At 40.7% G+C, this 15,330-nt stretch overlaps 2 protein-coding genes across 5 annotated transcripts in view; one reads left to right on the forward strand and one right to left on the reverse strand.

Moving 5' to 3' along the window:
- Positions 1 to 321: 321 nt before the first annotated feature.
- On the reverse strand, positions 322 to 12,018 carry LOC143335775 (uncharacterized). Its single transcript, XM_076755396.1, has 6 exons — positions 11,676 to 12,018; positions 10,278 to 10,811; positions 9,409 to 9,458; positions 8,960 to 9,093; positions 4,350 to 4,516; positions 322 to 1,318 (listed from the first exon to the last, which is right to left on the reverse strand). The coding sequence occupies exons 2-6, from the start codon at positions 10,767 to 10,769 to the stop codon at positions 1,148 to 1,150; spliced, it is 1,014 nt and encodes a 337-aa protein (XP_076611511.1). The 5' UTR covers positions 10,770 to 10,811; positions 11,676 to 12,018; the 3' UTR covers positions 322 to 1,147.
- Positions 12,019 to 12,645: 627 nt separating this feature from the next.
- LOC143335131 (large proline-rich protein BAG6-like) overlaps positions 12,646 to 15,330 on the forward strand; it is a 28,531-nt gene continuing 25,846 nt past the window's right edge. For 3 of the 4 annotated variants that reach the window (XM_076754315.1, XM_076754314.1, XM_076754316.1), the window contains exons 1-3: positions 12,830 to 12,949; positions 13,142 to 13,231; positions 13,318 to 13,435. In XM_076754315.1, the coding sequence (XP_076610430.1) occupies positions 13,154 to 13,231; positions 13,318 to 13,435 (196 nt within the window). In that variant the 5' untranslated portion in view covers positions 12,830 to 12,949; positions 13,142 to 13,153. Of the gene's footprint in view, positions 12,950 to 13,141; positions 13,232 to 13,317; positions 13,436 to 15,330 lie in introns of all 4 variants that reach the window. The other variant, XM_076754313.1, reaches the window with a different exon arrangement.

Genomic DNA, 15,330 nt, shown 5'->3' on the forward strand with positions numbered 1-15,330 from the left:
TACTCTTTGCTCTAGTCCACAACACAATTGTGAATCTACTGTTGGTGCTGATCTCCATCTCTGCATAACCACTGAAAAACCAACAAACACAGAGTCAGATAAAAAATAGGATTTTATTTATTTCTCTTTAAAACTCTCAAAACTGGCAGACAACTACTGGACGCTATTATCAGCTTCTTAAAAATGTTTTTCCTCATTATGGTTATACAAGGTGTTTCAATTTTTACAGGACCAACATTTAAGGGAATACTATCCAACATGGTAATTACAAGCAAACTACTGAAATCAATAAGTGTTTTAGTAAGTGCTGGGGCTATTGTATGCATACAAAGTGTGTCCTTGAAGAGTGAGTATTTAGAGGGAGACTGAACTCAACTTCCCCGTAGCTGTGTACTCATTTCACCTGGCAATGTCAATTAGCTCAGGTTTCCCACCTTTGCCCTATAAGTAAATTACATCGTACTATGACCTTTTTAGCTCTTTCTTGCTGAACTTGTTTTTCCTTTCTGTCAGCAGAGAAACTCATACCGAGTTATTGGACCATGGGGTCATTAGCTGCTCATAGGAAGGATGTTCAGTGATTAAAACAAGAGCTACATCGTTTCACTGGTCAATGTCAAGTGAGGGAAAGAAAACTGCCTTGTCTGAGTTTTTCCAAATTCTCAGGGCCAACTGTAGCTATTGCTACAGCTCAAAGCCAGCAAGGAGCCACAGACAGCAACAGTTGAACATTGGAAAATTCTCTTATTCGCTTTTTCAAAATTGGCACTGAAACATAGGCATCAGTCTCATGTCTGTGTGTTAAGTACAGAGCTGCAGTTATGGCATGGTTACCTTAACATAAAGACCTGAAGCAGAGAAACACAGACATGAGACATCAATATTAATCTGAACATCCCACTCTGAAAGAAAGCACACAAACATATTCCAAAATATTGAACTAATGAATTTAACTTACTTACATTCCTACACACAGTGTCCAATGGGCATCAACATTTGCTCCAGATATGTTTTTCACACTAACTTCCTACACTGCAGCTTTATGTTCTAAGGAGTAATTTAGCCTTATGGTATACAATGGTTTAGGAAGTCCTGGAAACCACTGAGCCACTGTTCCTCCTCAGGGTTTGTCATCAACACAAGGCTTCTAGTCTGCCTCTCGGAGTAAGGAGAGGTAGATGTTGGACTGAAGGAAGCGAGGATAACAGTCTGTGTCCAGGAGAGAGTAGATGCGTTTCTGTGCGTGGGACAGAGAGGTGTGAGAGGGAGCCTGCAGCAGCTGGATGGTCAGATCCCTCGTCTTGCTGTCCAGATTCACCTACAGCAAGACAACACAGTCAGTGCACAACTCACAGGCAGTGGCTGGATGCTGTCAGAGCTCACGTGTCCTTTCTGTAGTACCTAGGTGTACATTATAACTGGACTGGACCAATGTGCAAACAGTCAGCGAAGGAGGCTAAATAATATGGTGGGGGAACACAAAATAATAAAAGCCTGAAATAAAAATTCCCACCATGACCTTTGGAGGGCTTCGTAAAAATAAGACCCAAGCTGTAATAAAATACCAGTTAGCCTCCTTTAATGCTGCTCTAGTTTTTGACATTAAACTAATAGATTAAGAAGATGCATGTCTGTATGATCATCCTGAGATCCACAACAACCCATGCAGTTACAAGATATATCATTCTGGAACAGCAACAACAATAATAATAAAAATAGAAACTTAAAAAAACTGAGACTTCATGAGGTTTGAAGCATTAAGAGGTGATGGACCAAAATACAAGATGCCTCAGTGTGGCCTACATAGCATTTGAATAGTTTTGATACTTGCGCTGATACAATGCCTGAGTTTCAGTAAGATACCAACACCATACTTTTATCAATACCTGACAATGAGAAGTGGAAACATGGGACACTTTATTTTGCTGCTGAACTCAACCCTTTCCTCAGATTATTCTACTAGAGGAACTGAACAGAGGTTAGCTTTCTGTTTTATATCATTGGAAATAAAAAAGAATGTCACGTGGTTGTCCTGAGAAAGATGTCTCCAACAGAAAGGTGGTAGAGAGAGCTTGCAAATGACAAAGGTAGAGTCTGTATGTACATGCTCACACACTCTTATGTATGTGCTGAAACAGTATAGACATAACAGAAGCAGTGAGCCGGAAAGGTGTGTAAGGCCTACTTACATCTGCTGATTAGGGTGGAATTAGAAAGTTTTCAAGTGTCACTCTGTTACTTTTCATTAGCAAAATAACGCAAGCTCTCTCTCACAAATGAACAGTGGAATTCATAAATAATAAAGCACACTTGTGCTTGGTGTAGCACACTCAGGGGTTTTGCTGCTACAGTTGTATTTAGCCTAATATGCATGTGTGGTTTTAAAGGGATGGCCATCCCAGATGCCACCCCAAAATTTCTTGGCCAGCAATTTCATTTGTACCATGAAAACTTAATTTCACCTTAGAAACACAGCTAAGGTATGACCATGAGACTTCAGCTCATTCAAAACTCTGCAGCTCAGCAATTAACCAGAACCAAGAGGAGAGGGCACATCGTCTTGCTTTAAACCAGCTCTCTGAAACAGAATGACAAATCTTACTATCTTCTACAAATCTAACTGATCATGCTTTCTGTTATCCACTGCACCCTGTTAGTTGATAAGCTACTGTTTTTCTGCCTACACCATGGAAAAAGGCATTTTCAATCTAAAGAATGCTGTCCTGGTTAAAGATATACACACGTGGACAAAATTGTTGGTACCCTTCGGTTAATGAAAGAAAAACTCACAATGGTCACAGAAATAACTTGAATCTGACAAAAGTAATAATAAATAACAATTCTATGAAATTTAAAAGGCAATAAGACCATCTCCAAGCAGCTTGATGTTCCTGTGACTACAGTTGCACATATTATTCAGAAATTTAAGATCCATGGGACTGTAGTCAACCTCCCTGGACGTGGCTGTAGGAGGAAAATTGATGACAAATCAAAGAGACGGCTAATACGAATGGTAACAAAAGAGCCCAGAAAAACTTCTAAAGAGATTAAAGGTGAACTTCAAGCTCAAGGAACATCAGTGTCAGATCGCACCATCCGTCGTTGTTTGAGCCAAAGTGGACTTAATGGGAGACAACCAAGGAGGACACCATTGTTGAAAACAAATCATAAAAAAGCCAGACTGGAATTTGCCAAACTACATGTTGACAAGCCACAAAGCTTCTGGGAGAATGTCCTATGCACAGATGAGACAAAAATGGAACTTTTTGCCAAGGCACATCAGCTCTATGTTCACAGACAGAAAAATGAAGCATATCAAGAAAAGAACACTGTCCCTACTGTGAAACATGGAGGAGGCTCTGTTATGTTCTGGGGCTGCTTTGCTGCATCTGGCACAGGGTGTCTTAAATCTGTGCAGGGTACAATGAAATCTCAAGACTATCAAGGGATTCTAGAGAGAAAAGTGCTGGCCAGTGTCAGAAAGCTTGGTCTCGGGTCGCAGGCCATGGGTCTTGCAACAGGACAATGACCCAAAACACACAGCTAAAAACACCCAAGAATGGCTAAGAGTAAAACATTGGACTATTCTAAAGTGGCCTTCTATGAGCCCTGACCTAAATCCTATTGAGCATCTTTGGAAGGAACTGAAACATGCCGTCTGGAAAAGGCACTTTTCAAACCAGAGACAACCGGAGCAGTTTGCTCATGAGGAGTGGGCCAAAATACCTGCTAAGAGGTGCAGAAGTCTCATTGACAGTTACAGGAATCGTTTGATTGCAGTGATTGCCTCAAAAGGTTGTGCAACAAAATATTAAGTTAAGGGTACCATCATTTTTGTCCAGGCCTGTTTCATGAGTTTATTTTTTTAAATAATTCTGTTGAAGCATGGTTGAAAAGCAATGTCTGACTTTCATTGGTTAAATTTCATAGAATTTTTATTTATTATTACTTTTGTCAGATTCAAGTTATTTCTGTGACCATTGTGAGTTTTTCTTTCATTAACCGAAGGGTACCAACAATTTTGTCCACGTGTGTATTCAAATTTAACAAGTCTTGTAATTGAGGTGCTTGCATAAAATATGTTTATTCTGGTTGAACTCTTGCTCTATTCTTGGAAGAAGGCTCGACATGAATGCAGCTCTTGATGTAATGTTGTGACATTAAAGTTGAATCACCCACACAAGGAACACATACGCATTGATGAAAAACAGCTGAAAGTGCGTTGAGGAAAAAAAGAAAGGTGTAGACATATGACAGGACTTGAATTACATTTCCTGATTCATGAAAAAGGGTTGCTTGATTAGCTTTTAGTGCATGCAGCTAGACTCAATATGCAAGCAGGCATGTACCTCTCGGGGGGCACCTGGTTGGATGTAGGTGGCGGAGATATCCTTCGCCCGCCTCTGCAGACTGAAGTTGTTGGACGAGTGTCTGTACTGTTCACAGGCCATATAGAACTGCAGATTCTCCTCGCTGAACTCAGAGCGCAAGAATGCTCCAAACACTGAAACACCAGCTATGAGGAGAAGGAAGAGGAGGAGGAAGATAAGTGGGGCTTGCCTCACCATGCAACGTCACATTACACGTAACAAGACGACACCCACACACAATCCCTCAGGCCATGACAAACACACAAGTATTACCAGCAGTAAGGTTTCACAGGTTCATTTTAAGAACATGGCACACACCCACTGTCTCTACTCCAGCTCATTACTAGGCTTTGAGGCATAGCTTGTTTTTAGTATGAAGTATCAAACATGACAGACTGCTTTGTACAGAGAAAGGCTTCAAACTGCTGACACCATTTGCACAACATGTCACAGTTCACACAAGTCAGCTGCACAGTATAGCACTCCAAATTAGCATGGCACTGATAAGGAGGCCAACTAACCTCAGCACTCTATGTGCAGTATCGTCAAAGCATGGAGTTACCAAAACATACAGTGTGACATTACTGAAGCACAGCATTCAACTCCCTACAACTCAGCGTCAAACACGATAAAAAGCCAAAACAAAATCCATAATCTGAATGATAGGAAGTTGACAGAGGAGGTCTTCATGTCAAGAAAGTTCTGTTCATTTTATAATCATTGCTACAGAACTTAACAACAGCAAGGCCATGCAACTTTTGAAATGCTCCTGTTTGAGTAACATTTGCTAGAACCAAAATGACCAGCTGTTTTAGAAAAATAGTAAACCTTTTATTAAGATGACAGCATATATTTCATTAAGTTTATTTATAAGTTTGATCTCTTCAGTCCTTTTCCCTTCTCTATGCACCTTGGAGGTAGGCTACGTTATACCAGAAATCCATACTCTGCTTCTAGGGAAGTCAGAAAGGATTCAGAGATGCACTAACACACGGTTGGTTTGGGTCTGCATATGGGATTTGTTGGTAGTGAATGTATTTTCTATGAAAATGTTAAAAGTATGTGAGATTTCAAGGAAACCCCATTGAAAGTCAAAATCAGTTGTGGAATTGTATAGATTGATGAGGTAAATTCGAATAACAGATGTGGCTGAGTATTGTTTAAAAGCTTTCAGTGTTGGTTCTGATACAATGCCTGTTTTTGTATTAATACCAAAACAATAATTCAGTGGATTGTCATTTGCTACAGACATCCTGGTTCCCAGAAGATGAATCCTACTGACCTTGGTGATTCCCTGACTTTACCTTTAGCGGCATCATGAAGTTGACATTTGTGGCTTACATATATGCTTGACTGTAGGTCTTGTTCAGTGATAATTAGCAAATGTTAGCATGCTAGCAAGCTATACTAAAATATGTTTGCATTTAAGCTGCCAGTATGCTTGTTGGATGGTCAAGTAGCTTTGGACACAGTCCACCCTCACACAGAAAGCTGGTACAGGTGTACCAGCGAGCCCTCTTACTACAAATCATGTGAACCGAGTGCCAGTGAATGTGTTTTTCTATCTTCCAGTAAGCCAATTGCTCCCAGTTCCTAAGGTACAGTCTGATAATCAAATTGTAGAGACTGAATAATTCTGTTTTTATTGTGGTCAAAAGCCCTTTTCAAACTTGCCTCAGACTGTATTATCATTGAAAGAGATAATAAAATATTACTCATCCTCTTCCTCTGTAATTAGATGCACCATTGTGAACTGAATTTTAGCCACTACTAAATGAGAGTAGAAGGCCTGTGAATAGACAACATGTTCCCCAGCTTACTGCACATCACGACAGATACAGGATGGTGAGTTCACATTACAGCATTACTTGTGGGATCTGGCTCTGCTAATGGCTTTTCTTTTTTCTTTCTTTGCGTTGGCCTCCAGTTTACAATGTGTATCACTGTAAATGGCTTTTGAGCCATCTGGTTAAAAAAAGCTCTTTGCAATTCTTCCAGCACAACCCTCTGATGTTATACTGTGACAGCTGATAAAATTGAATCACAGGACACAGAGCACTTATCCTACACTAACATAGAGATCCACCATAAATCTCAGATGTTAGTAATGGGGTTAGGCATATGTTATGATGTGCTAATTTCAAATTCTTCATCAGTGCAAATAATAATTACATTTTGACAGAATAACAGAGGGCACAGTGAGTGATTTAGAACTGAACTTCCATAAAGTTGAGGAACTTCCAAGAGACAGATTTAAAAAAAAAATGACATGGTAAAAATCAAAGCAGCAGAGGCTGAGATACTATCCTGATTTTCAGTGTCTAGAACGGGTCAAGCTCCCAGACACATTCCTAATGCAACTTGATAGCATCTTTGGTAACACTCAAAGGTCAGTTTCACAGGTTGGATCCGATACGGAACTGAAAAACTTAACTGAACCCAAAATGCATTCATTAATATTAAAAGAGCAGAGACCCAATATGACATTGCACAGACCCAGTTCAGTTGGATATACAAGGATAATATGACCTGAACAGACCCAAATCTGGCCATCTGACCTGATTAGACTGGACATTATTTGGCCCTGTCCCGAGTCAGGTTCTGGGTGATATATGAGAGTTAAAAAAATAAATAAATAAAAATGATTTATGAGTCAATTTTTTACACAAACAAAGACGAACTTTTTAAGAATTGTGGCCAAGATATGTGAGTGGGACATTTTACAATCTAAGAATAAATGATAAAGGGAGTTTCCTCAGGGGGGGTCCTCCACACTGAGAGTTGTGTCTGGTCTGCTGCTGGGGGTGCTGTTCCCGGGTCCCTTCGGCCCGGGTGGGCGGGGGGCTCCCCACCTTGATGTGGGGGTCCACCTGTCTGTCTGAGTCGCAGGGAACCGGGTGCCGGCGCCCCCTGTAGTCATAGTCTGCGACGACTCCTCTCAGTGTGGACGGCCCCAAAGGTGGCTTTTTCCCCGATCCTCAGTGCCTTGCCATGTCTCACTACTGTCTGTGTGTCTGTGTGTGTGTGTGTGTGTGTGTGTGTGTGTGTGTGTGTGTGTGTGTGTGTGTGTGTGCGTGTAGTTGTGGGTATGCATATGTACCTACGGAGGGTGGGAGGGATGGGTTTTCTCTGCTTTTATTTTTCCTTTATAATGTTTTTAACTGTTGTAAAGCACTTTGTGTTGCATTTTATCATGTATGAAAAGTGCTATATAAATAAAGTTCGATTTGATTTGATTTGATAAGATAAATGATAATGACTCTAATTCATGCTCTTTGGTGGAGAAAGCATGTAATAGAGACCTCAAATAAATTTCTGTTCTGACATTTCTTCTACTTTTTTGCCAACATACATGCTGAAACAGATGCACACTATCTGTGGCAAGCCAGTACTGGCCAATACTGTATATCAGCAAGGCCAATTTATCAGTGTAGCACTTCTAGGGACCTGAGTGGACCACTGAAGAGCTCTACCTTGGCCTATGTCACTCATTTTCTCAGAGTGAGTACGACTCACCATGACTAATAAACTGACTTTGGAGTATCCTTTTAAATTCTAGCACTTTAACTCAAGCACGTCAAAAGCGTCAGCAAGCTGTTTTTCATACCACGGTGAAATGAATGGAAATCAGTGGCTGCCTGGTAGGTATGAACAGCACATTCTAAAAACACCAGAGCATGCTCTCAGAAATAGTGATAAGTAATGATGATAAGCAATAATGTTAAGTGCATCATTAAGTAAATGAGCTACAACATGCAGAAACACTGTAATCTCAAAAGCAGAGAAGCGAATGGAAACATTCTGTGGCATTCAAAATATCCATAGTGCTGTCTGTGTTATCAGGTGTAATCAGGACCTGCCCTGGTTTTGTTGATATGGGTGACAATGAGAGTATGTCATTGGAAACTGGAGGATACTGAAATACACCAAGAGAAACAATTCAACTAGGAAACAGAGAAGTGATTAGGGAATCTACTTGTGCAAATGAGCAGGTTTCCTCATCATACAATGTTGAAACCATAATCCTTGTTAATGTCTGACTGGTCACACGTCCTCTATCTGAAGAGTCTTTTACACAGACTCTGTTATGGCAGTGATTTGTGACAGTCTTGGTGTTGACTATGTGTTCTATTCATAGAAGCAGCAGGGTCAGGGGAAGTGCTGTTCTTTTAACTTTATTACAAAGCACACAGTAACCAGTGACGTCGGCTCGGATGTCAACATCACTGCGGCAACATGTGAGTTCGAATAAAAGCAGGGGGAACTTGAGAAAGATTTGACTTTTAGTTGCACAAACATTTCTTCAAGGCAGAAGTGGTTAGTCAGTTAGTTAAATGTCAGGGTGTGTAGAGTTCAAGAGGTAAAAGAAGTGCCATCGTCTAACATCAGTTAATAGGTACCCTGCAGAGTTTTCATAGCCATAAAGGAATCCCTACAGCTGTATCCGTACATTTGTTGAATTTACAGTATTTCCTACCTCATTTTTTACTTCCTAAAATCAACGCTTTCATTGACCATTAAAGCGAATTCTGCCCCCAAGAAGTGTTTGGCTACATAAAATCTGAATCTGAGAACAAAACAACACTCACTTTGGCTGGCCAGGAGGGCATTCAGGGACCCTGCCCATTTTTCAAGCTCCTCTCGACTGATCTTCCTCTTCCTACCGTGGCCCATCTGACTCCACTGACGCATGAAGAGCAGGCGAGACCTCCTCTCTGTGGCACTGCAGACCAGAATCACATGAAGACGGAGCAGACGTCAGCCAAAGGAGATCGTACAAGAAGATACTGCTATCATCAACATCTCAGTGGTTTCTCAAAATAAAGGTCAGCACATTGTGTGACTTCACAACAATCTTATATGGACAAGATTAAAAAATGCTGACTTGCCTTCAGGATCAAATGGAATTTTAAGACATCCAATGTTTGTCTAAGGACAGTAAATTTAATGTTCTGAATGTGGTGAAGACAGTTGCTATTTTGCTTGAGATAACATCTATCAATCAGCAATAATTAACCACACAAAAATGTGTTCTTACCTGTCTTTTTGTTCTGTGCTGAACAGGTTGGAGTTTGAGGAATGAGGACTCTGAAACAGACAGGACAATGTTAACTGGACATCTTTCTCATGTTCTTGATTCCAGTTCCAGTTTATGATGTTCATTTGAACAGTTGTTTGGGAAAATCCAGTAATTCTGTGCAATAGACCAACATATCTGTGCAAACTGCCAACATTGCTTGTATGCAGTGCCCTCTGAAGTACAGCAAGGCAACAGCCACCATGGCCTAGATCAGAGCCCACCTATTAATATGGTCGAAATTGGTGGAACAGTGGAAATAATGCAGAATGTTTTGGGCAGTCTGGATGACCATTTCTGGCAGTCACAACTATGTGCATACTTCACATGGCCACTCCTACATACATACAGAACTCTCATTTGCAGTTGTAATTTGAAAAGTGATCATAGTTTGACAAATCAATCCCAACTCAAGCTACACTACACATAGCTTTCAAACATACCACATGGTCACCATCTGCAGATTGAGTACCTATTGTCATGGCCTGTTAACATGGTAACTCAGTAGCTGTCTGTCTTGAAGGACATTATGTCTGTGCTGGCTTAAAATCTTAAATTTAACTACTGAGTTAAGTTTAACCAGTTTTCTAAAGCAGCTATAATTAAAACGTCATGTTATTAATGGATTTTATCACTCTGTGCAATTATGAAAGTAGTTGTTATAATGTTGAACCCATAGAGAATTATCACCAACTCTGCAGATGCCATTTGTACCAAATGGGCTACAGTGCAGTACAAAGCATTAATATGGATAATCTAAACTAGGTTTAGGACTTTTTAAGAACCTGCCTATATGCTGCTCTACAGTGCAAACTTAACTTGTGTCCCACCTGCCCAAACAGACTCTTGAGGTGCAGCTTAGCGGCTGACAGTTTGGGTTTATGGTGGTGCCAGTGCTGAGATTTGAAGAGGATGGGGCTGGAGGAGGATGAGGGGGATGTGGAAGGCAGATCATCTCTCTCTACGCTCTCTGTGCTGCCCTGGGCTGCTGGGGCCAGCTGGCTGTCACTGTAGGCCCTGCAGCCTTCACTGATGACACACACTCCAAGGTGGTTCTTGTCCTGTTTCCCCAGCTCACTCAGGTTCTCTACACTGACACTGTGCTCCTTTGATAGCGCCTTTTTCCCCACTTCACCAGGACTTGCTCTGGCCTCCTGGATGGTGGGACCAGCTGACCTCCCATCCAGCTCATCCTCCTCCATGTGAGGAGTGTAGGTGCCAGATTCCAGGTTCTCCTCATAATCTGGTTTCTGCAGTGCCACCCTCTTCCACGGGAGAAAGTCAAGATCCAGGAGGGATCCCTCAGAGCTGAATCTACGCATGGTAGCTAGATGAGAAGTGATGAAGGGTAGAAAAAGGAAGTACTGCAAAAGGGTGAAAAATATAAATAAAGAACAGAAATTAGTTAAAAGGGTTATGAGTAAAAGAAGAGATCAGAGCAGTGAACACCTGCAGTGAAGCACAGCCTGTTAAAGAAAGCAGAGAGACAATAACATTGAAAAGAAAAATGGGTCACAGACACAATAAATATCTCCATATTACTGTTCCTACTCAGAGAAAAAAGTTTTTCACCTTAATCTTAATTTAAGAAGTTTTGGGATTTACAAGGCATATAAGGAAGGGATTCTTTTTCCACAAGATGTACTTCCAACATACACAGAAACATGCAAGCTCAGTGCTTTTACTGTCAAATCAGCACAAGTGGTAACAACAAATGAGAGAATGCAAAATACTTTTGACAAATAATACCGCATTTCAGAAGTAAACATGCTCATAATAACTTTTTCTTACACAATGTCAATTTAAGTCACAACTTAGAAACTTGTTCGTATTCAATTACTATGGAAGCCCACTTCAGTCAAGCGACGAAAAAGGCAGATAAATTCTTAGAAATGACGCACACTATAGAAAAAGCATAAAATGGTGAATTAATATTGCGAGAGGTCAAAATGTTGCCATACATAATGAGTGAAACAAACTCTGTCATTGCTGTTACTGGACGGATAAACTGTCATCATATGAGGAAGTGGTCCTGAATGCAACCAGTGCCATTTTACACTGCTCAATCGTGTCGATTCATTTCATGACATCCAGCTCCTACAGACCTTTGCTCACCACTGCAATGAAAAATACGGCAATGCCTGATATTTGGACTCAATACGGTATTCATTCACGGTACTTCAGTGCCCATACTCAACCGTGGTGAACTGACGCTTCTGCCTGTTTACCTCTTCAGTGTCCACTGGTCATTAAGCTGTCTTCATGACAGATCGCTTGGTTCCTCCGGATCTTATGAGCAACATGAGCATGCACCGAATGCTCAGCAATGTCGATTCCAGGTCCCCAAAGAAAGCGAAACCCAACCTGCGGCGCTCCTGCTGCTGTTGCTGTCTTCAGACTTGCTCTTGATTCAGGGAACTGCACGGACTCAGACCTCCCGTCCCCTACACCAATGCCCACACACATTCACTTAAAGGGTTCACGGAATGAAGACACGCATCAGGAAAAGTTCCATAAAGTTTCCCCCGTGACACTTGAATGCCACAGATGGCCCTCCTCCACATGACTGCTGCCACACCTTCACTTCTGTCTGAACTTGTCCGTCAGACCAGACAAAGATTTCATGCGAAGAGTCGTCCACAGCCTGGTATACACAATACTCTCTCTCTCACACACACGCGCACGCACACACGCGCGCTCCTTCACTGAGTAATCTGAGGTGTGTCCTTGAAAACTCACAACAACCCACTGAGACAAGCTACAGTTCACTGATGACAAGAACAGAACAGAACAGAACAGAACAGAACAGAATAGAACAGAATAGAATAGAATAGGGAAACACAATCCATTCAACTTTCTGTAATGCTATAACGCTAATTCTCAAATTCTGCCACTAGGGCTACTACTACTACTCACAACAACAACAACAACAACAACAACAACAACAACAACAACAATAACAGTGATAATTATAACAAGAAGAAGAAAATGAGAAGAAAAAAGAAGAAAAGAATGGATGAATACTTATTTTTTTGTACTTTTCTGTATATATAATCAGATGTTGAAGTGCAAGTATAAATAATTAGCATGTCGTTCAACAACTGAGCACTTCTTACAATGAACGGTACACTTCGCCAAAGGGACAGCTATCAAAAACCAGAAGCGCTCAGGCATGAAACGGACGCTTCTCTTGACGTCATCCGGGTCCTTTCACGGCGCATCCAGAGCAGTGTTTTATTTTAAGCTTGTTGGCTACCGGATAAATCTGAATGTGCTCACTACCTAATCAAGGGGCTCGTTAGGCATACAGTTTGCCAGGTCGTGGTTTATTCTGGCAGACTTTAAATCAAAAGCAAGACCTATAATCGATTTTCCGCTGACCGACGACAACGAGCTCCCTACGGGAGATTAGCTCGTTAGCCCCGTTAGTCTCCCGGTGTCTGGGGTTAGCCAACGTTAGTTAGGCTAATAACAACAAGGCTGTGGAGCTGTCTGTAACTAGGTACTGCCTGATCATTTTGCCATTTACCAGTATGATTGCGGATAAGGGTTACTAGCTTTATGACGTAGATGCATCTTGGCTCGTCTTTCTCTCATTTCTCATATTAAAGATAATCTCTTATGAACAATAATCGTTTACACTTTAGCTGGCTAACACTTAATTACATCTCTAACTTCATTATTATTATTGTAGACATTCTGGAATATGGAGTCCAGCGGCATGATTGAAGTCACCGTGAAGACTCTGGACTCCCAGAGCAGGAGCTACAAAGTTAGAGGCGAGGTAATGCTTAAAACACTGCCCTATTCAGACTCCTGTCTTCCCCTCCCGTTTCAGTGACAAGTAGTTTACTGTGTGCTGTCCCACAGCTGACAGTGAAGCAGTTCAAGGAACACATAGCATCATCAGTGGAGATCCCAGTAGACAAGCAGAGGCTCATCTACCAAGGCAGAGTGCTCCAGGATGACAGAACGCTGACTGAATACAGTGAGTACATCAACCTGCTAACCTGCAGCAGATACACAGAGGAGCAGCATGATGACAAATCATTTCTTTCTATAGGGAAGATGATTTTACACTTTTGCTTTTGACGTCATCAGTGTCAAAAACTGATATTTGTATTTCTGTGCATGCACAATTCAAATAGTTTTACCACTACTATTAATGTGAAATTAAGTTGAAATTCACATTCCTGTATTTAAATACTATTGATTCCACTCAGGGGTGGGCGAAATGGACAAACCCCTATACCACCGTATATGTAATTTTATATTACGGAAACAGTATATATTATTCTGTATAGTATATGCTGTTATATATTGTTCTGTAAATTCAATGAAGAAATGGTTTAAGATAACTATAGTATACCACACTTCATCCCATTTGATTATTCTCTTCTTATATTTGGATCTTCCACACAAACAAAAACAACTGCTTCACATGAGACAACACTTGAGTTTCAAACAAATGACTCAGACCAGTAAAAACAACTTTCTTTCAAAATGGAAGCTTTAAAGTTCCATATAACAGATATACAGCAGAGATGCACGATCATCATCAACTGTCACTCTCAGGTCACGTGGTAAGCAGTGCTGTTCCAATCACGTGACCTTGTGAGGTGGCTGGATTGGGCATCATGTTGCCCTGAATATATAGCAGAGACACTTACAGAGACCTCTGTAATGATGACTGTTTGCGTGTTGATATCAATACTTCATGTTTTTGGATGTGTCTGCAATTTCAACAAAAGAGTGGAAAGCAATATACAAACAAGAAGAAAACACCACTAAGCAGATAAACTCTGTGCAATGTCATCAACAGGCCCACTTGCTTGCTGTGTAGCAACAGTACAGACACTGAATGATCGAGTGTAAATACAGCTTAACGGATAGCTCCCATGGTGGAAACAGTATTGCCAAATCTCTACCATTGGACACATTTCTACCTTCACCGAGTGTATACGTCATACTACCCAACCTTAGTTCCCCATAACACATCTAAATGTTGAAAAGAAAGAAGAGGACTTGTTGTTAGCAAGACTGTCAGTGTCCATTCAGAAAGCAAAACAGCAAATTAAGTGCTAGATTTACAGATTTTTGACAGGGTGATACTCATAAAAATCAAACTTCAGAGTGGAAATAATTTTGGCTAAAGATAATGAGTGCAAATTGACTGAACCAAAACAGTTGTGACTGTAAAACCAAAACAATAAGCTGAAAGAGGCTGAACGGCGCTAAGGGAACTGCAGAGCTATGATAATTCTGTGTGGGCTCAGCACAATGTTTGACAGCTTTCACATTACTTACAGTCATTTAATTCATTCTTAATATAAAAATATGGATTAGAGCAGCTTTAAGTTCTAATAATTTCTCAGTGAGTCAGCAGTATTGCAATACAATGAAAAAAATATCAAATGTAGACAAAATGACCATGGACACTATTATTCTCAGGAATATTGTGGGTCACTATGTATTCACACTCCTTTTGAGTGCCCCTTCTACCAAAATCCACTCCAGTCATGGTGATAATGAAAGTCTTTCAGCTTCAGCACAGCATGTGGATGTTTTCTGTGTTCTTATAATGTGGTCAGGACTATTGTGATTTTAGTTTGTACCCATTGCAAAAGTACTGCTAATGTTCTGTTGTAATTATTTAAACATGTGATGAAATGTCAGTGCAGTTAACTATCAGGTCCAATGGAAAGTGTTGTTTTTGATGTTTAATTGTATGGTGCAGTAATGTGTTGCTGGCCCATACTATTTTGTTGTAATGTGAAAATGTTCTTGTTAGAAGGAAAAAAACACAACAAATATTTCTTTGTCATGTTGGCACGAATGTGCTGCAGTAGTTGAGTCCATGAAATATCAGTCTCACCCCTGCTT

The sequence above is a fragment of the Chaetodon auriga genome, chromosome 17 (assembly GCF_051107435.1).
Source record: "Chaetodon auriga isolate fChaAug3 chromosome 17, fChaAug3.hap1, whole genome shotgun sequence".
Lineage (NCBI taxonomy): Eukaryota > Metazoa > Chordata > Actinopteri > Chaetodontiformes > Chaetodontidae > Chaetodon > Chaetodon auriga.